Here is a 21,432-nt window from a genome sequence, read left to right as displayed (position 1 = left end):
GCAGGGGCCATGTCTTTCTAAGTAACCTTCTTAATCTGATCCAGAGTTGTGGTATTAATCTCAGCAGTTTCTGTTGTTAACACCATCTCACTGTTCAAAAGATGAAGATTCAGCTGTGTGTGATAGGGAAACAGCATTAGCTCTCTTTCGCTGCAATCTCTTATGGTCCTGGTGGCTAGTTCCTAATATTTTTTCATATGCAAAATATTTTGGCATTTCACTGGGACTATTGGTAGCAAATCCATAAAGCCCTCTTCAGACACAGAAGGTGATGACCATGCAGTGTCAATTTAACACATTTTACTTTGTTTTGATAACCTGAATTAGATGGCCTTCTACCTTTAAAGATTTTGTTTCCCAGGCGCTTTTTTTTGGTCATAAATTGTCATGAAATAAATATTTTATGAAGGATGTTTGATTTTTCATATTTGTGTTGGATAACAGAGATATGGATCAGTAGCCATTTAGGTCTTTGATGACATCTGTTCTTATCAATTAAATCAAGTGTACAAATTTGTTTTGAAGGACTACTGCTATTTCCTCTCACAACCATGTCCTGTCCCAGATCACATATGTGTTCTTCAGTTATCTCCCCAAAATGCAATTTTGCTTTAGCATCATCTGGAACTTGTTCAGTATAGTGTATTGAATCATTATGAAAACAGAGAGCATGTGAAAGGGATTGCAGGATGTATGGTAATTGAACACTGGAGACATGCAGTAAGATACCACTTTCCTCTTCACTGCATCACAGTGTATCCCATGCTCAAACACACTTAAGGCCAAAAAAGGTCCAGCAGAGAGAGACGTGGAGCTTCTGTTTCTAATATGCATTCTTCCTTAGAGGTGAGTAACTGGCGAGAGAGAGAGGTATTCTTTTCTATATCTGGAGCTGGTTAAGAGGTTGGTTTTTGCTGGTTTTAGGTAGTAGCCCCACAGAAGCATTGCGAAAGAAAGGCAGATGCTGGCATCTGGGAGTTTGTGAAGGGTCAGCCAAGATGAGACTTACAGGAGTCCCTCAGAGCCTGGCCTAAAACAAATAAGGAAGAGCTATAGGAGAGTACCTTCTTTCCACAAATTTTTCAACAAGGTACACAGACAATTTCTGCCTTATATTCTAAAATCCCATTCACTGTTTTATCTGAGCAGCCACTCATGAGCTCAAACTAAGGTACCTGAACTGCCGAAATGGGTATTGTGACTGACTCCTTAATGCCTGCCAGGGAGGGTATCATTATATTTGTCAAAGTCCTCCTCTGATTGCAAAGTTCTGGGCATTCCATCAGCTTTGCAAAGTCTGCAGGCTCCCTGAGGAAATCTGGTCTGGTTTCGCTTCTCAGTTGTTGCTCCCTCTTGGGGATATTTTAGTCAGGATTACATACTCTGACTTTGCCTGTGAACTTTTTAATAGTAATGGTGAACATCTGCTCCTTCCTAGTTTTACCAGCCTCAGACTGGTTGGAAAACACATATTCCTGAGACAATGGAAACAGTTCTCTGAAGATGTCTTGTACGGCTTGCTTCACCTTTGTATGTTGCGTCTCAGATTTTGTGATGCACCCTAAAATCTCAGATGATCCCAAGCAAGCCAGAAATAGTAGTTTCTCAGCCACTGGCATGGTGTTTCATATGTTCAAACTAGATGTTTTGTCCCAAGTGCCTTTTCTGGCACTACTACTAGATTCTCTTCAAGCAGAGGCACTTGAGAGCCAATGTTTGGGATAGGGTCTCTCCAGCTCCATGCCCTGCACCACTTACTGTGGAGAAAATTCCTGCAGAGAGAGCCCTTGGGTAGGAGAGGTGACAGAGGCCTAGAGACTGGCCTTCCATTTTCTTTCCTTGTACTAAGCTAAGGCAGTGAACACATTTTTTGTATACTTTCGTTATTAACATTTCTGCTGTTACTATGTGTTTGTTTTTCCACTGTTTTTTGCTTTCAGTAAATTGTTATCTCAACCCATAAATCTCTCCTTTTGTCCCTCTCTTACTGGATGGGAGGGGGGAGGGGGAGTAGTTTATTTGGAATTTAATTTCTGGCTGGTGTTACACCACCACAGGGTGGCCCAGTCATTCCCTACCTCCGCTGAACACTGCTGGGTTAGGTCTGCATGGCCAGGTTTTGGTAGCAGAGGTCTACAAGGGTGGCCTGTGTGAGAAGCTGCCGGAAGCTTCCCCCAGCTCCAACAGCATCAATGCCAGCTGCCTCCAAGAACGACCCACCTCTGGCCAAGGCTGAGCCCATCAGAGACAGTCGTAGTGCCTCTGGGATAATGTATTTAAAAATAGGAAAGAAACCTCTGCAACACCAATTGCAGCGGGAGAGAGGAGAACACGTGAGAAACAGGCCTGCAGATACGAAGGTCAGTGAAGGAGGAGGAGGAGGAAGTGCTCCCGACTTTGGAGCTGAGATTCCCCTGATGCCTGTGCTAAACAATTGTTAAATAACTATTTAACTGGCTGTTAAATGACTATAGTGAGGCACGCTGTCCCCCTCAGCCCATGTTGGCCCATGGTGGAGCAGATATTCACCTGCAATCCCTGGAGAACCCCATGTGGAGCAAGTGGATGCCTGAAGGAGGCTGTGATGCTGTGGGAAGCCTGTGTTGAAGCGGGTCCTGGCAGGGCCTATGGAGAGAGGAGGCCACACCGGAGCAGGTTTGCTGGCAGGGACCCATGTGGGAAGGGTGTGTTTCTGAAGGACTGCACCCTAATGGAAAGGACCCACACCGAAGCAGTTTGTGAAGAACTGCAGCCTGTAGGAAGGACTCAGGTTGGAGAAGTTCATGGAGGACTTTCTGAGTAACCTTCTTAATCTGATCCAGAGTTGTGGTATTAAACTCAGCAGTTTCTGTTGTTAGCACCATCTCACTGTTCAAAAGATGAAGATTTAGCTGTAACTGAAAGGTTATTGCTGCATGATTTTCTGCCAGAAATTTGAAGACTTTGCTGTCATTTTTATATCATAATTGGATGGCACTGCATTATGCTTAAAATATCAAGATGTTAACATTTAGAGATGAATCAATATGTGCCTTAATTTGCAGAACTTGTGGGTTTTTTTGTCTTGGTTTCCTTAGAAGTTTTGTGGAAGGCTTCTGAAAGCAGGAAAATGTATATCCCTCTGACAAATACACAAATTAAATTTTAGAAACATCTGTCAGTAACCAACTCCAGCCCCCTCTGTCTCCAAGAAAAGGAGAATAAATAAAATTTTGTTTAAGAAAAGGTCTTTTAAAGTTATTTCATTCACAATACTTTTGTTTTCTGATTGGAGTGCTGTGTGCCTACATGTAGCTACTATTATCTTCTCTGGTTTGTTCCTTGCTAAGGCTGCTAGAACATAGATATCCATGCATAAGTGCTATGTGTTATCACTCCCTTATCTTGAATTGCTGATGACTCTTGGCACCTTGGTTTGTACAGCCTTTCCCAAACATACACCTCTGGTATTTAGGTATCAAACCAACTCTGCAAACTCCCTCCCCTCCTCTCTTCATACTTTCGCTTTCATGCAATGAGGAAGGTGGGGCTGGGATCAAACACTTGCTCCTCAGCAGGTGCCTCCTTAAATTTTGCAGAGGTAGTTTGTGAATCACAGCTGTTGCCTCTAACAGTGAAGTGACAATTCATCTCTGAATTGTATGCAGCTGGGAGAAGGATGGGCTCATACTGGAGTGCTGGTCAGGTAGGGGTGTGAAAGCTCAAGGAGCTAGAGATGGCTTGAGGTGGATTTGTGGCTGAGATTCTGGTTGGGAGAAGAGGGTTTGTGAGCTTTTATTTCTGATTTCATTTATGTATTTACTTATTTATGTAAGGATGACTTTACTGGTATTAATTGCCTTGGGGCACTAATGGTAGTGAAGGCACTCTTGGTAATGAAGTGCAGCCACAGGGGGTGATTCAGAGAGAGGCTGGGAAACATTCTGAAGTGCCTAACAGGAGCTTTCTGTGAATTTGGGCTGAATCTGTGGTTTGAATCAAGCATTAGGTAAGCTGTGCTCTTACACAGTGCAGCATATGCCAGCTATGACTATAAACACATGTGGTGCCCAGGTAGATGTGCTAGCAGATACCTGCTAGTGATGTACACAGGAAAGTCACTGCCTAAAAACAGTGATTAACAGTGATTGTCCTAGTTCTATATTTGTGCATGACTGAGATTTGTTTTGTGCATCAATCTGTCTGGGAAGTTGGCTTTTTTCATGTGTGTTTTTGTTTGTTTGTTGTTTTTTTGTTCTGTGGAACATAAGTGGGAGGGGAAAGCCCTGAAACTGTCTCCTGGGTTCCAGGGAATGTAAATACTCTGTCTTCTTCTCAGTTCTGAAATTAATCTACAGTTTGCTATGAGCGAGCTATTTGATTATTTTGTGCCCTTCTTCCCTGGTTATAAAATGGAGATTATAGAGCTTCTCTCCGTAACATGGATGTGTGTTAACAAAAATGCGCATCGATGCTTGCAGATCTCAAATGGGACATCCCAATGGCTTAAGAAATAACACACGGGAATGTCTAACCAATCTGGTCAAAGAAACACTAAGGATCTACAAGTTCATGCTTCTGAACAGAACCTAGCAATGGTTTTTGTGTGGAAAGTATGCATACAAAACAAGGAAAGAGACTGTCTGCTCTTCCCTTTGCCCTTAACCACTGAAACAGCATCAAGAGTAAAAGCAGAGGTTTCTTAGGGATTGGGGGGGTGAAGGGAGGGACAGGAGACTTTTTCCACCCAGAACCTAAGCCCAGACAGAAGACATAAAAACACATCATTCTCTTTTGGAGTTAGACATAAAAAACAGACTAAGGTCAGCTTATCATAATTCCAGTGTGATAGGAGAGTTGGTAACTTCTCACCTCAATACATTCCTAACTGGAAAAAGGAGTGATGTAACTTCCTTAAGGAATTTGATGGAGTCATTTTGCTAGCAGAGAATGGGAGAGGAAGTAGGTAATGCTTCCAGTGAAGCAATAGCTAAAGTTTTAGGTAGTAAAATCTGCAAGAATTAATAATAGTTTTGAGTAAGGTCTGTTATTTGTCTTTCCTTCTGCACTTGATATTTCAGCTAATGATCCTTTTGCAAATATCCAGCATCTGGTTTGGGTGAGGAAATTTTGTTAACATCTCTTCCAAAGCCGTTTTCTTGCATCTGCTTTCTTTCATGTTCTGCTGCATTGTGCTGGTGGTGCCTCACTCACCAATCAGTGCCACAAAAAAATTATTTGTTCTGTCAATGACATATATACACAGCAGAATATTCCCTCAAGTTATTTTCATTTTTTTAAATCTACGTAGACATGATTTTAACTTCCAAAGCAGTACAAGCAGTTCATCTTCCAATTTTGCTGCACGGCTTTAAAAATTGCAACAGGAATTTGTGCATGTTTTATAAAGCATAAAACATGCACATAAAGTATGTTTTATGAAGCATAAACAATTTTACATTAATGCAGGTAATAAACTTTGTCATTTTTCTGCAGAGTGACGAATGCCCTTGCTGTTCATTCTTTGTGAAAATCATAAGAATGAAAAATCTGAGGAAGGCAGATCTGTGTGAGTATTGCAATCTTTCTTTGCTCTCCCTAGTAGTTCAATTCTGAATGCAGAGAACATGTGCTTGCTACCAGCACTGTAACTGGTATCTGTGTATGAAGTGACACCTTGGTTTCAAATATTGATGCAAATTTGAATTTGGACTATGCTTAGAATACAGTTTAACATAAACAATACCTTTTGGTTTATAGCATGTTCCTATTGTTAGTGGAAACATCAAAGGTCCACTGTGGTGTACTGTAAAGTACCTTAACTGCTTACAAGGTTCAGAGTCAGCTTTGATGAACAAATTCAGGTGTTAATTCTCAGTTTCTGTTTCTGAATTTCTTTTTGCTTTAAAGAAAAGACAGAAGGAGCATTATATATCTTATTGTCAAACAACTTCTTTTTCTGTAACACAACTACATTTCACTGAAATGTATTAAAAGTAGACTTTTCAGGATAAACAAGTACCATTGAAACGTTTCTGAGGACTTGGTGGAACGGGTGAAAGTGGAAATGAAGAGAAAAAAATCTCAGCAGTTACTCAGGTAGGAGAAAGAAAGCTCAATACCTCAAATATATGACTCAGAAAGAAAGAACAAGTCAGGAACAAAATGGAAAGGAAGTGAATATGAAACTGTATATCAAATAAGACCAAGTGAACACAGGAATTATATTTGCCTCTATGGAGATTACTACTAAATTCTTGCTTTTCTGCCATTGTGTCAAGCATGGGATATTGCCTTTATTTGAAAACAGCGAATCTTCAGAGAAAAGCGAAAGGATGTTTCAATTCCCTCTCTGTCATTTCTGTCTCAGCTGAACTGTTTTCTGGCATAAATGTTACCAGCCCAAGGGAATTTCTAAGTTGCCCTGACAGGCAATAGCATCAAGACAACCACTTACAGAGCTGATAACAAAATGTGTGCCTCTGGCCTTAAAATTAGAAATGTTTCTCTCTTTCTCAGCATTTTATAATGGTTGGAAATTATGTTCTTTACATTCTTAAGGACAATAGAACTTCCAGAAATCCATAGCTACTTATCTTAGCTGTTTATCTTTTATTAGTCTTTATCCTGTATCTTCATTTTGAGCAGATGATTGATTACCTGACTTCAGGTTTGAAGCTGTAACATGAGATTTGCTTCCAATGCCAGATGTGGAGGAAGGTCTTTGCTAGCAAGAGCCAGAAGAAGCAGTGCTAGGTGACAGGGTGTGAGAGGAGCTGCTTCTTCCATTCCCCATTCCGATTGCCTTTCTTTATTGTGTGGTACGGAGCACCACATTTTATTTTCCCTCTGAGAATCAGGACCAAGTTACCAGTGTCACAGCAGAGAGTCAGTGAGTTTTTATCTCCTCTGTACCCATACGCTCTCTCAGAGCAAATAATTTTGCTGGTGGAGCCATGCCACATGGTGTGATACACAGCACAAGAAATGAGACTGTATTAAAAAGCATTACATTGAATGAAAAAAACAGTGTGAGAGTGTAGTACAGTTTTTATGTAGCTCACATTTATTTGTTTTGATTACTATTTCCATATGATTTAAAGTTGTTAAGAGAGACAGAGATGAGGACAGAGAGTTGAAAGTTGGCACAGAAATAATTCCAGCTGTAAAGAGCAATTGGTGCTCTGTTGGAGTCAAATCTATTTTTGGAAGACTGCCTGTCAAGCATGAGTACACTTTGCTTTCCTTCAGCTGTGGCATTGCACACATAATGGGCCCTCTTTGTGCAGAGGGACCATGACCTGCAGTGTCCATGTCTCCCGACATCTTGCACATCATATAACATAGGACTTATTTTTTTATTATAGGTTAGCTGTGGCAGTCACCTGTAATCATCTCTTGACCTTTCCCTTTGTATCAGACAAAAGGTTGTGTCTCTACATGGTGTAAGTGTAATAACAAGAATTAGGCTACTAATATATGTTTAAGTCTGTTAGGAATAAGGCTTACTCATGAACCAGAAGGAATTGCTCATTCATTATGTAGGTTATCAGGTAACTATAATCTGAGTAGTACATATCATGAAGACATAGCTGTTGCAATTTCTAGGCATCTTTGAGTTTGGCTAAATTTTCCTTGTGAAAATTTAAAAGAATAGTGATACCAGACCAGATCAAAATCTCATTTGGATTGAGACTATGTCCCCAGAACTGACATATAATAAATATTTTGGGGTACAACAAATAGTGAACCATGCATTTCCCTGCCCCATTCTCCCAAGAGCTCTGTGGTTCTTGACGTCTGTAGCTTAGAGATCTGGCTTCTGAGTCAACAGTAGTGTTTGCATATAATTGTTATATCCCAAATTATTGGCTTCTGGAGGCCATTAGGGGATCTTATTTTGTTACTTGTCATCTCACTTTGCTCTGGACAGGAACCCAGATACTCTTTTTCAGTGTCACAAGGAAACACCATTCCGAGTTTCAGGATGTTATTCTTTGGGGAGGTCTGTGTGATTATATTGCTACCTAAATAGTTACGGGCATTTCTTTTTGCTCTTTGCCTTGCATGGGCAGCAGAAAAGCCTGCATGAGAAAACTTGGTCCTTTTCTGGCTGGTAAGAAAAGGCCTTTTTTGCATATTATATATATCAGCTCTTACAGCAAGACAACCTCCCCCTTGTATTTATTTCAAGAATTGCAGAATGCTAATCATTATATGATTGCCTCTATCTCTGGCTTTAAAACTGAGTGACAGCTTTGTGGCTGTCACAAATCTTAAAAAATGCAGCATTTCTGCAAAATCTGCCTAGAGGATGCGATTTCTTTGCAACTGTCCAACAGGGTTTGCTTGGGGCACCAGCAAAATGGGGAGACAGTGATAGCATCACGAGCAAAAGTCACAAGCTGAGGTGCCTGGGCTCTCCATGTTTTTGTTTTCCAAAGGCTTTTCCACCAGAGAAGATCACTGGAAGAGGGCATAGTTTTTATCTTCATGTCACACAATTATTTCATAGAAGCCAACTTTATGCAGGGCTCTGCATTTCCACCATTTAACCATGGCACAGTTACTTTCTGGAGAGACTTCTCTGCTGCCGAAGTACCACTGCATTTCACCCCATGTGCTGTTTATAACAAGAGCTAGATGGGTGTTGTGTAGATTCCCTAGAGCAGATCTTGTTTACAGCGTGGCTGCCCAGACCTGCTTTGTTGTGCCCAGTCCCACTGGAGCACACCTGGCACTCACTGATCCCGGAGGCTGCCACTGCAGTCACAGCAGGCCATGGGCTGGCACAGCTGGCAAATCTGGTTTTACATGCCGCTTTTCCCAGTGGCTGGATTCACTGATCTTCCAGGAGATAAAATATCTTCTACACTGCAAATTGACATCTATGGAAGAGAAACCTGTTTGCTTCATGGGCTGCAATTAAAATATAAACTTTTGTACACATGTGTATTTAACACAAATACTCCATTCAGGAAACAAAAAATGTCTTTAAAATTAGTGACTTGTCCTACGTGGTATTTAGAAAAGTCCAAGGCTACAAAAAGTTTTTTTGTTTCTTTTCTTTAGTATTGAAAACTAATCTCAATTAGCATTCTCATCAGATAAAGCTTTAGGTTTCTCTTTAGCTATAGTACTAAATCTGAGCCTGGTTAAATCTGAGCATGTTGCTATGTAATTTCATAGCAAGCTCGCAATGCTACACTGCCTATTGATTTTAAAAGTTGGAAGGCAGTAGTACCAATGTTTTTCCTTATAGCACCTAAATCCTGTGTAGCACCATCAAAATAACAAAACCCCTTTCAATGCCATGTTCTCCAAAGGAAACTGTTGTGTGTGGAAAGTACTGATTGAAGACTTGATCGCAGCATGCTGTGTATACTTCCTTTTACTTTACCTCTGACTGTAGCACTGGTGTGAGGGGGTAGCAACAGTCTTTGTCCAAAGAGGGCAGTCAGGCACCATGGGCAGTGCCAACAGGCAGCTGCCTGGGCTGGCCAGTGCTAATGGAACATTCTCTTTGGGGTGAAATTGTTTCCTACGGTCATTGATGTTTCCAATGGTTAAGAGTAATCTTGGGACGTGGTCCTTTCAAAAAAAGCACTGGTGTCTTTTCAGGGCACGTCATTTAGGTTCCTGATGTCACTACCTGCTCAGACAGGCTGCTTCTGCATTAATGGAGAGAAATCCTAAAAGAGACCAAGACAAATGCTTGGCAAGAAGAATCTGCACAAGGATGAAGAAGTCATTATGTGGATAAATGCCTGCACAAGGACTGAGAAGTCATTACGTGGATAAATGCCAAGGTGCAACAATCCTGTAAACAGGGATTTCCTAACTGGTTAAGAAACTGAAACAGGTATAAAAGCAGCCAGTAATCACAAGAAGATCCTCCCTGTGATGTCATATCCCGGAGTGGGGCTTTTCTTACTGTAATTGTAAGCAGATTAGATCAGTTTCAAGAAGTAATTGCATAACTACTGAGGTACCTGTTGAAATGGAGACCTGGTCTTGACTGATGTTTATAATAAAGTCATAACCACAGTTAATAATAGGAGTAACAAATGAATGGATAATCTCAGTGAATATTACGTGAATCAGTTTCATAGCTGTATTTCTTAACAACCTCTATTTCTTTCTATTTAATCTTCTTTTTGGTTTCATCCACTCATGCTAACGAAGTCCGCTCATGCTCTTCCTCAGTTTATTGTGACCAAACACATACATAAACCTAGTTTCCCTCAGGTTACCTGTTTTGTATTCTCTAGTCTACAAGATTAATTACATTTTTTTTCCCCTTTCTCAAGTCTTTGATAGCCATGATGGAGTGCAGTGTATATTGTATTGTATACAATTTTACTGTGTTGTATTCATGGTAAATAGTGTGGAGACAAAAACTTCCTCTGTGCCTTGATAGCAGCATAAGCTGCCACTAAAAAGGACAATGCTGTTTATAATCAAGGAGATCCTTACTTGCTCTGCACATTCCCTTACAGCTGTGGAAATAATTGCATCTCTTCTGCTAGATATCAGTGGGTTGTATGTAGGTGTACATGCATCATCTTGCAGCCATGCTGGCTTCTGCGTGCTTCTGTGTGCAAGAACTGAAAGTTGTTCTGGTGGTCAAAGGTATTGTGTGTGATGCTCCTCCCTGGCTTCCTTTAGATTCTTGCTGTAATCTTAAAGAAGAAGAGTTTCTCAAAACCATAGCTCCTCATTTCCAAAGCCAGGGCTTCAGCAAGGACACTAGGAGCCTCACATAGGCATTAGGAGGTTGAACTGGTTGCTGACTGAGATACTGGTGAAAGTAAAGAACTGTAGGTAAATGGTAGGCTCATCTCTGCCTCAAAAGCAAAGGTGAGAGCAGCTACTGTGCTCTAATACCGTACCAGTGCAGGTGGCATTGCAGCTCTTGTCCTTCATTGAACAGGTATGAACTTAAAGACTGCTGTGATGGTGCTACGTGTTCCTAGTAGACTTCATTATCCTCTTATTTAGTGGGGGCTTCTAGTTAACAAGTGGTTGAAACAGCTTTCAAAATATTTATAATATTTTAAAATGTCAAAACCTGTTTTAAAACAGGTTTGAAAAGGGTGGAGGCAATGGAAATGAACAAGGGAAAAGCTTGGGTGGAGAAGAGAGGCTGAAATGAGTAGGTGGTGATGCCAGCAATGTAGAACCACATGGTGCTTTGAGAGGACACAGATCCACGTGGTGATTCAAGATCCTTCATTCCTCCTTTGCCATTTGGCTTGCAGAGTTAAAAGGCAGTGGCAGACTCTGCTCAGGAAATACCTTTCTAGTTTGGACTCAGAAAACAGATACTTATGAAGAAGCATGTTCTTTGATTCCTGAATAGGATTTCTATGTTTGCACATTTCCTTGGGCTGAACTGTATAATGACTTCTCACCATTTAAACAAGTGAGCTGAGCATTGCCTTTTCCCATGCTTATACTCTGCCACATCTTCTTTAAAGTTGTTGTACATTGGAATATTTTATCCTTCTTGATAAGGACCATATTTTACTCTATATCCTGCTTACTGTTGCACAATTTTGTGTTGAGTTTAAGACAGAAGTATACTTTGCTGGACAGTAAACCTGAACCACAAATTAAATATCAATAGATCTGTGTTGACAGTACTATTAGTTGCCATTTGGACATTCAAAGAATTCATAAATAACATGAAGATTGGTAACAAAAGTTTACTCATTACGGGAATTGCTTCAGGATTTTTTGAGGTATTTGTCTGATGGTTTAGGAATGGTACTTCCCAATTTAATGCTCCCACTAATACTCTCCCAACAACTTGCTTCTCCCCTGGGCAGGCTGGAGAGGAGAATTGAAGGCACAAAAGGTAAAGATTACGGGTTGAGATAAGAACAATTTACTGGAAACAGCAGAGAGATAAGAAAGGGAGCAGTAAGAGCAATAATATTAATAAAGAGACTCCCTTTGCCCCTCTCCCAGCAATAACCTCTGGGTCCTGACCATGCTGCTCTTGGCTACTGCAAAAATTAACCCTGTTCTGGCTGGAATCAGGACAGGGGGTGATAATTTCTCATGATTGGTATTTTATTGTGAAAAATACATTTAAATACCTTTAGATACATTGAATTCCAATAGATTTTCTTACACACCTCAATGCCTGTCCTGGTTGTTCTGGTTTCATCAAAACAGCAGTATCTGCTTTTCATCCAGTTATGCATTATGCAGTGTGACTGATCTCTGTCACTAGTGATTCATTCTCTCTCTGCCCTCTGAGCAGAAACCTGTTTTACTTTATGTATCTGTCTCTCTTAGCATCCTTACCAATGGATGTAGACGAATGCTGCTGAGGTGATTGGTATGATAAAAGCACAATGCAATATGGCCTTCTGTATACTTTGGTCACTGTGGAGGTTTTGAAGACTGGAGTAGTGCCAGGGAAAGCCTTGCCCACAGGCAAGGTTCTCAGAGCTTGAGGACCTTTATCAGTGATGGTCTCTGGAGCTTTGGGCAACCTTTTTTGTAAACCAAGGACACTGATTATGTTGTAGATAAGGACCAAGAACCCAGATGGGATTTGCTATTATGTGGGAAGTCAATGCAAAGTAGAGAGGCTACATTTGGCATGGCTGTGATAGCTTGCAGTGCTGAGAAGATACAGGAGAGTGTCCACATGGGACTGTGGCTCCTCTCTTGGGCACTTTCTCTGACTGTACTCTCAGCAGGAGACAATAAAGTAGTGCTGCAGTAGTAGCCAGTGAAGGTTGAAAGTAAGGTTCACTCAAAAGTTTTGGTGCTTTTGTTTGCATCATATTCTGCTAATAAATTGACCATATTTCTGAATATCTTCCTGAAAAAGGCGTTCATCTTTTCTTACTTGTTCAGGACCAATCTTGACTATGTTTTTTTAGGAGTTCCCTTTCAGTTCAAGAATGAAAATTAGACAAAAGAAGTCGAGGTATGAATGTTTCTTGTTACTCAAATATATCTATTCTTAATGCTTTCATTCATTCTTACTCACTGTAGACTGTAGGCTTCTAGACTAGTTGTGAGCCCTGAAGGACTCCAGCCAGAATATAAGATCATTTAATTTCACTGTAAAAATAGGATTAGTTGTGATTAAACAAAAACCAACCAAATAACAAAACAACAGTTCGGAGGCTGTGTGTTTTTCTGTGGCTTACTTTGATGTGAAAGAAACTGATGGTGACATCTTCGTAGAAAAGATGTGTAAAATGTGGAGACTTGGCTGTCAAAAGCAAAGAGCACATTGACAATTGCAACTAAATCATAGCATTTATGTCAGGATGACCCACTGCTGCAATGGAAGCTTTTAATCCAGGCTGAATGGATTATTTTCTTATCAAGTAAACCAAAATAACCAAATTTTAATTTTCTGCCCTGTGTTATGCCCGGTAGGTCCAAAATTTAATTCACAAAATGGTGACTGACATTTACGGACTCTAGGCAGAATTCTCAGGCACACAAGGACCTATTTACATGGTGGTGTAAACACTCCTGCTTCCTGTGAGTTGTTTCAGTCTGTTATGGCATTTTTCTCACCAAACTAATCTATCAGCATAAGTGTCTTTACCTTCATATTTATTACTGCAAACCATCCTGAGAGAAATGAGGTGGCATATTGCATCCTATTTTTGTTACTTAGTTATAATCATGTGCCTTATTATTTTCATGCTGTTTCCCTAGGCATAGCTCCTCCATCTTCACCATAGAAAAAAAGACCATCTCAAAGTATCTATTTTTATTTATGTGCACAGTAAGCTCCTACAGACCATCAAAGCTAGCTTCTTCCTGTAAATGAGATTTTGGGATATTTTAAACCTCCCTCATCATATTTGTAAATATTTTCTGGTTCTCAGAGAGATCAAACACAGCGAAAGGAGAATACCTCGTGCTAGTCAGCCAACCTTGTCCTCACCATTATATTGAGCTACAGCTTTTTGGTAACTTCTATTCAGCACCAAATTTTACTTGAAAGAAAAAATATCTAGAAGAAATGTCCCTGCAATAAAGGTTATTCATTCAGTAGCAAAGTTTTTGTTTCAAAACTGAGTCTCAATAGATAAGTTCAAATCAGAATTCCTTCTGCAGTGCACTGTCAGTGCTGCAGCTTAGTGTCAGTTCCTGCATAAGATTACATCTCCCATGATGTTTTTCAGAAAAACCCTGGAAGACAGTAAAAGTACCATAAGTGCCTGTTTTTATTAAGCATGTCAGAGGCATTTCTGAGTCAAAATAATGATACTTAAGGAAAAAAAGCTTTTAGCTACACCAAAAACCAGTTTTGTTTCTATTCCCTTACTGGTGAACAACATTCTTGTGAACAGTTTCTGAAAAAAAGAAAATTTGTGAGTGTTGATTTGGTGGTTCAGCTCTTTCTGGTATTGATTTTGTTAGTATCCCTGTTTTCTTTGAAATCCAAGGCATTTGTGTGTACTGCTTGCAGCCTGTTTCCAAGTCTGTTTCTACTCTGTTTTCTTTTGATAATGGTTTCTTTAGATGCTGTAACTACCCTCTGTGTCTGCATCAACAGTGTTGATGTCTGACCAAGACTTAGATTTTGGCTAGTTTATTTTTAACAGGAAATGGAAGAACCTTCTTAAAAATCTTACCTAGTGATAGAGCTGAGATTGCACCACATATGACCCCTAGATGGTCTAAGGTGGAACAAAGAAAATCTGACTGTTTGATAATACCTCTTTTCCAAAAATATACAACTTTTTGGGTCCTATGGGCTGATTATCTGAGGGTGGGAACAGTGAAATAGTGGTAAGGCTTTAAAAAAGTCTAAAAAGAGTATGCCTATGGAAATGCATGATTTGTAGTTCAGCTGTGCATGGGATTCTCTGCATTACATTGTGTTGCTTTTTGTGTTGTTCCATTTTGATGATTGTATCGTATGGATTTAGGCCTTGTTCCTCAGACACTATATCTGTTTGGAATGAAAAGGTGGCAACTCTTCCAAGGAACTTCCAGTTTTATTTCATATGTGTCAAAGAAGGAAGTTTGGAGCTGTTTTGGAGACAGCACCCAGCTATCTGGTAATTGATCTCTTGGCCTAGTGTACCATATAAGTATATCCTATCACTTCTTTCCCTGAGACTCAACCCTGGCAGGGAAATGGCTTAGTTGTTTTCCATGCACTATAATTGATGTGACATGATTATCCTGTTTTCTGCCTTGCAGCATAAACACGGCAGCAATTCCATATGACAGCCTTGTGGGTTCACCTGGGCTGGTCCTCATCTCCTGAAGCAGGATGAAGTTTAGCTTGTCTGTCACTGTTTCATGCATGTCTGGCTACTAATACAGTCCGAAATGAGTTACCTATAAAATTTACCTTTTCTAGTTGCCTAGAAAATGTATAAAATCTCTTTAGTTAGAGGAAATCCTCTAAGAGCTGGAGCAGTCTTCTGATTTTTCCCTCTGGCCACACAGAACCACAGATCATTATCCTCTTTGTATCAATCATTCGGACATTACAGAATTGACTATTTGACAATGTTTTTTGGTGTTGTTTAATTAGCAAACTCAGGTCTTTCAGCTCTTTTTCGTATGCCAGGCTGCCTAAGTCAATCCTCTTCAGTTTGGGTATGTTTCATAGCTGGTAACAGTTGAAGCATTTTATGATGGAGGCAGGAAAAGAGTGGAAGAGAATGCAACATGGGAGACACTGAGTGAGCATCCGTCTGTTCCTCTCCAGGGCTAAAAGTGTATGCAAAAGGGTGTCAGTGCTAAATCTCACCACCTGCACTTATGTTTAACATTGTGTATTTGGGATCTGGTCCAAAACGTAATTAAATTTGAATTGTATAGGTAAGTTGTCAGATGCATCCTGCAATATTATAGTTCTGGGGTATAATTTTTTATTCTTTGTGCAGTGTCCTGCCTTTAATTGTTTGTTTTCAGAGTTGGATATTTTTGTCTCTATCTCCATTGTTGTCTTAGGCTATGTTGAGACTGAGACCTCACTGGTTGCTAACCTAGTTGGTGTTAAATGTGGATCATCAGATTGTGGGACTCTGTTTTTGCTCTTATTAAGGGTGATCAGCCTTGCTAAAGACTAGATTAGCCTCTCAGGCTGGGTGTAAATTGTGTTCGGGGAGGATGAAGAACTGAACCTACCACAACTCTAAGTCACAAGTTTAGCACTTCTTTGATACTCTGAAAATAATGAATGCCTTTCTTCTAAATCAGGAGTCATAGCTTGTATGTGTAAGAAAGAGATATCCCAGACCATAAATGAACAAATTCTCTAAAACACACATACATCATTAGTGAATAACTGCAGATACAGTTGCTGAAGAAACAGCCTGCTTCTCTGGCACCATCTGAGGAGATACCTATGCAAAGTTAGTATTACCTTTTTCAAATGTTAAAAATCAATGAAAGAATTTTTCAAAAACAGTGTGTGGGAGACAGATAAACAAAATGTTTTGTTACCAGTAAATTGTTATCAATAGATATATTGCATATATTCTGCATTTTAAAATAGCAAATGCAGATGTCTCTAATTCTTGTATGTAATATTAGGATATTTTTAAACTTATTGCAATGTTGAAGTAATTTCTTACCTACTTTGGGCAGTAAGGGGGAAACTATCAAGTGTATGCTGAAAAAATGGAAGATGTTTCATGTTCAGACAGTATCAGAAGACTTGAAAGATAAATCATACATACCCTGATTGCACAAATTGCTTTAAGCAACACCTATTTATTGCAACATGGTTTACCCCACAAGTTTAGAGAAAATGTGGAATGAGAACCAAGAGACTGGTATAGAAAGAATAATATAGTTACTGATCAGACACTCTCTTCCTGGGTCACATCCCAGCAGATTACAAAAGAGGAAAGGATAGTTATCACTGTTTTATGCATGGGGAAATGCAGATGGAGAAGCAAGATAAATTTAAATTAAACCAATTGCCCAGAGTGACTTAGCAGTCTGGAGCAGAGGTGGGACTGGAGCCAACATGTCATGAGACCTTTTCCAGTATGTTACCTGATTGGTCATACTGCTTCTCAGCATTTATCCCACAGTGCCAAACTGCCTATTATTATACCCAAGTCTGAGCTATACTATGAATACACAACAAGTTCTTGAAGCTGGAAACACTGAAGACAGCTCTAGTTGTCCAGCAGACAGAAGAAATGTCCATTCCCTAGAAAGGACAGCAGATTTGCCCAGCATGGGAGGGCTGGAAAGCGTGGATGACAATGTACAGAGACAGTCCCACCATTCTTCACTATATTATCAGGGTCTCTGTTACCACAGGTTCACAAGGCATCAATTCTTTTATGCTCTAAGGAGCAAATGCCTTGCATTGCTTCCTGCTAACAATCAATGATCTTCTTAGCAGTATCAGAGAGATTCCTAACCACCACCAAATACTCTACATACATCAGACTGACACACAGAAGGAAAGTTAGTTGCGCAGGTATACAAGTACCCAACCTGCCTCTCACCTGAAAACTCTGGCAACCCACAAGAGACAATTCATCAACACCCTGTGGCAGTGCCCAGCACACAGAGCAACCTGGTCTAGTGGGAGGTGCCCCTGCCCACAGCAGGGGGGTTGGAACTAAGTGGACTTTAAGATCCCTTCCAACCCAGGCCATTCTATGATTCTGTGATAGCTGTGCCCACCAAGCCAGGTGTGGGTGTGGTTTCTGGGAGACAGAGCAAACCCAAAGTAACTGCTGTGTATTAAGATTTAATGCCATACTTACAGCTAACTGTGTGACCTTCTGTTACATTACCACCTTTATCAGAAATTAGAATTTTCTTTCAGGGGTCAGAATTTAAATCACAGTAAGATAAAAGTGCACCCCTATTTTTGCATATTGTTTTTCATGGTAAAGGGATGTGATCATATGTTGGGTGAGACAGTCAGCTCGTTACATGGACTGGATTACAGACCTGTGGGGGCAGCAGACCAGATGGGGAAGATCCTCTGTACCCATACCCTTTTGAACTCTTCTGTTCCCCTCTCAAAAGCAAAGAACAAAGTCAGCCTCTTGTGTAAGTGCTCAAAGTAAGTGTTTTACCCTTGGAAAAGGTTCTCTTAAAATGTGTAGGCATTTTTCTTCTCTGTCACAGAAATCTCTTGATTTGCAACCAACAGGGGACATACCACTAACAGGTTTGTTAAGTAAAACTAGTTCTGTGTACTCTTTTCTTACCAGTTGTTTGAATCTCCATTAATGACCCGAGATCCCACCTGCAGGAGGTAACAAATAGCAGTGAATGGTATTGAATAATGAGCTGTCAGAAAAGTTATAGAAACAACACCTCCTTTTTGCAATGTCCTGTATATATTCAGTGCTATAAGGCTATGCTTTAAGATACTTGTAGTAATTTGTTACTTACAACACATCTTTTTAAATACAGTTAGCCAAACTGATTGCTATGTAAGCCTGTCCTTGCCCACTGCTTCCCCGGAGACTGTCCGGACCAAAACCATTAAGAACTGCAAAGATCCAGTGTGGAATGAAACATTTTGCTTCAGGATCCAGAGCCAAGTAAAGGTAAGATGCAGAGTGTGCTTGTTTTTCTTTTGGGCAGAGACGTCATTGTGTGATCAATATTTAGGGTAAATAGAAATAAATATATGTGAAGGACTACAGGGATATGGTTTAAGGGATTTGGAGTAGAATGTAGCAGCAAAATTAAATTTAATTTTCTGATACGTAAAAAATAACCAAGATATTTCATAACTATTCATATAGTGTTCTATTGCTTTTTGCTTTTTCTTCTTTTCTTTTCCTTTTTTCATCACTGCTTTTCAAGAAAAAATGTGAAAATTTCAGGGTAAATTGAATAGTGTAAATATACGTATGAGCTAGGTAGTGAAAGCATCACAGGGCTTTACTCTTTTACTATTCCTTTATAATGACCAGAAATACAAAAAAGTCACAAAGCAACAGTTGAAGTTTGAAAAGAGAACTTGATGAACTTTTATCATGATGATAAATGTTAAAGTTTAAGAAGATTTGCAAGTCCCATTATCTTCTCCCTCCAAAAGACAGCATCAACATCAGGGTTTAGGAGTCTACAAAGATAACTGGTAGGCCAAGTGAACCAAGCTTACTTCACACCAGGGGCAATCAGTCTCTGCTTTACAGCTTGCACCATTCATTTCCTAGTGCTGGTGCCAGATCAGGACTCTCTCAAGTGACAAATCAGTAGGCCAGTCCCCTGGCTCTCTCAAGCATTGATAAATTCCCCCAAAAGAGCATTCAGAGTAGCTCAATGTGCTGCAATACCACAGGGTCTCCAGCGAACAATCCCTCTTGCCTTTGACTGCAGAAGTTTCCCATGGTGTTCTCAGGCTTTCTTCCACTGTTAGGTGGTACTGGCCTTGCTTGGTATAGCTTTCAGCTTTTACATGTCTGCCCATCTGTGGCCTACAGCCAGTGCTTTCCCTGCAAACCTAAAAGAATTCCGACTTCTTTCAAAATGACAGTGAGGCGCAATTTCATGAAGCCCTAAAGGTTTATCAGAGAGGTGAAAGGCAAGGGACAAACATCTCAGCATGGGAACAAACACTCACTGATCTGCAACTGTTGCACAAGAGCACCTGCTCCTCCTGAAAGGATTTTAAAAACTGCAATACCACATAGAACAGCTAAAAAAATATCTTGGCCGCAGAAGCTGCTTGAACTAGTCCTTCAGGGAGTAGTGTTTGGGAAGACCTTATGCTTACTTTCAGTAAATTTGCAGCAGGAGACAAGACATGTGGCATTAGCTGCAGTAATTTTCAGTGTGTGGCAACAGCAGCATGGTGGTGGTGGCTGTGGCTTGAGTGTGGGCTGCAAAAATGTATCCTGGGGATCTGGGACAACTAAAGCTCAGCAGTTAAGTTAAGGCTCTCGCAGGTTTCTCTGTACACACTGCAATTCCTCTGCTCATTAGCCTCTGAGCAGAACCAGAGTCTGCTGGTCTGGTTATTTTCTCCTTTCCTGTCTTGTGTTTTGTTGAGGTATTCATCTTCCCAAATCCTGGTAGCCAGAGCTCAGTAAAACCACATCATACACTCCCATTGGGGAAGAAAAGACCAGTTTGGGCATGTTTGTGCTGGTTCTCACCAGGAAAAACAGTGTTTACTGACAGGCATTTGTTTTGATGAATGTCTCACACACAGTTGGCTAGAAAGAGCTTCCCAGGCTTGCATTGTGGGCACAACTCCCACAGCTGCAGGAGGGTGACCCTTCCCAGAGCTGGTGGCACACAGCCCTGCCAAGGGCTGGCTCTGCTCCTTACCTGGCTCCCAGTGATGCTGCTCTCATATCCTCTGTCAGGAGAGATAGATACCGTGAACTGCCCAGACACCCCTGGCTGCTTCCCACACAGCATCCCAGTGGCACAGCCAGAGATCTCCCTTGGCCAGCCAGCACCCTGTACATACCTCTCCTGGCTGGCTGGGAGTAACTGGGACTTCGAATCAGTTGGTCACTCAGAAAATAAGTCAGTCATTTTAGCCAGATAAGGACATTCTCTTGCAGTATCACAGCAAGGTAAACTGATCTGCTCTTCAGTGCAAGCCTGCCTTCTACTAACTGCAGACCATTGCTTTTAAGCATATCACCTCCATCACCGTCCATAATCCTGTACAAGCTATTTATGGCTAGCCTGTAAACCAAGTTGCTGTGGCTGTTTGTCTCTGCCTCTTGACAATATGTTTCTATTAGCAAGTGTCACGGACAGGGCTGACCACAGAGCAGTGCATTTACATAGGTGGCCTTATAGATCAGCAGCATTTCTGTCTTCGGACAGTAAATTGCAAACTCAAGGTCATTTGCCATCTAGAGTGTCTTCCTTTCAGTGTATTTGTCTAGTCAATAACTCATCACATTTAGGTATGGACCTTTCTGAGACACATTATGAACTTCTAAGTGTCGCGGGTTCGGTTTGCTAACCTATGACACTAAGACAGCAAAGTTCATGCACTCACTCTGTTTTATCCGTGTGTTTGTGTGGAGACCATGAGCCTAACTGTGTGTCTTTAATAAACATCAAGCCTCTTAGCAAGTTCCAGTTAAATCTGATGCGTAAGTAAGAATCTGAGATAAGCGCTCCCTGTAATTTACATGAAAATGAGCTGCTGAATACATTGAGAGAGGCCTGAATTATTGCCCCACTAAGAAAACAGCAGTTAAAGTTCACTTGCTCAGCATTCTGGGAGGCATCTCTGAGCCAGCCCGTGTCCAGCTACCAATCAGGCACAGGAGAGGTTGTTACCCTCTCCTGTCCATCCAAACAGACACATGACAGAGGAGAGAGAAGAGGAGATTTATTTAGTGGGATTTGTGCAATATAACAAAAGCATATCCCTTTCTGTAGATTCCATGGTAATGATCTGCATGTGATCTGTTTAATAATTAACAGGATAAAATTATGCAACCATGAAGTAATTATATAGTGCATCCTAATGTATTTTAA

General features: G+C 40.6%; 1 protein-coding gene across 1 annotated transcript in view; it reads left to right on the top strand.

Annotated features, from left to right (window-relative positions):
- Positions 1 to 3,658: 3,658 nt before the first annotated feature.
- Positions 3,659 to 21,432, top strand: part of LOC309573942 (cytosolic phospholipase A2 epsilon-like) — a gene marked incomplete at both ends in the record, with an annotated part of 34,213 nt that continues 16,439 nt past the window's right edge. Inside the window, 3 exons of the mRNA XM_082283209.1 lie at positions 3,659 to 3,685; positions 5,476 to 5,548; positions 18,382 to 18,518. Of these exons, the coding sequence (XP_082139335.1) occupies positions 3,659 to 3,685; positions 5,476 to 5,548; positions 18,382 to 18,518 (237 nt within the window). The remainder of the gene's footprint in view (positions 3,686 to 5,475; positions 5,549 to 18,381; positions 18,519 to 21,432) is intronic.

Source organism: Coloeus monedula, assembly GCF_965178545.1.
Source record: "Coloeus monedula genome assembly, chromosome: 6".
Classification (NCBI taxonomy): Eukaryota; Metazoa; Chordata; class Aves; order Passeriformes; family Corvidae; genus Coloeus; species Coloeus monedula.
The sequence above is the reverse complement of the archived record's forward strand: the minus strand, read 5'-3'. Positions and strand labels throughout refer to the sequence as shown.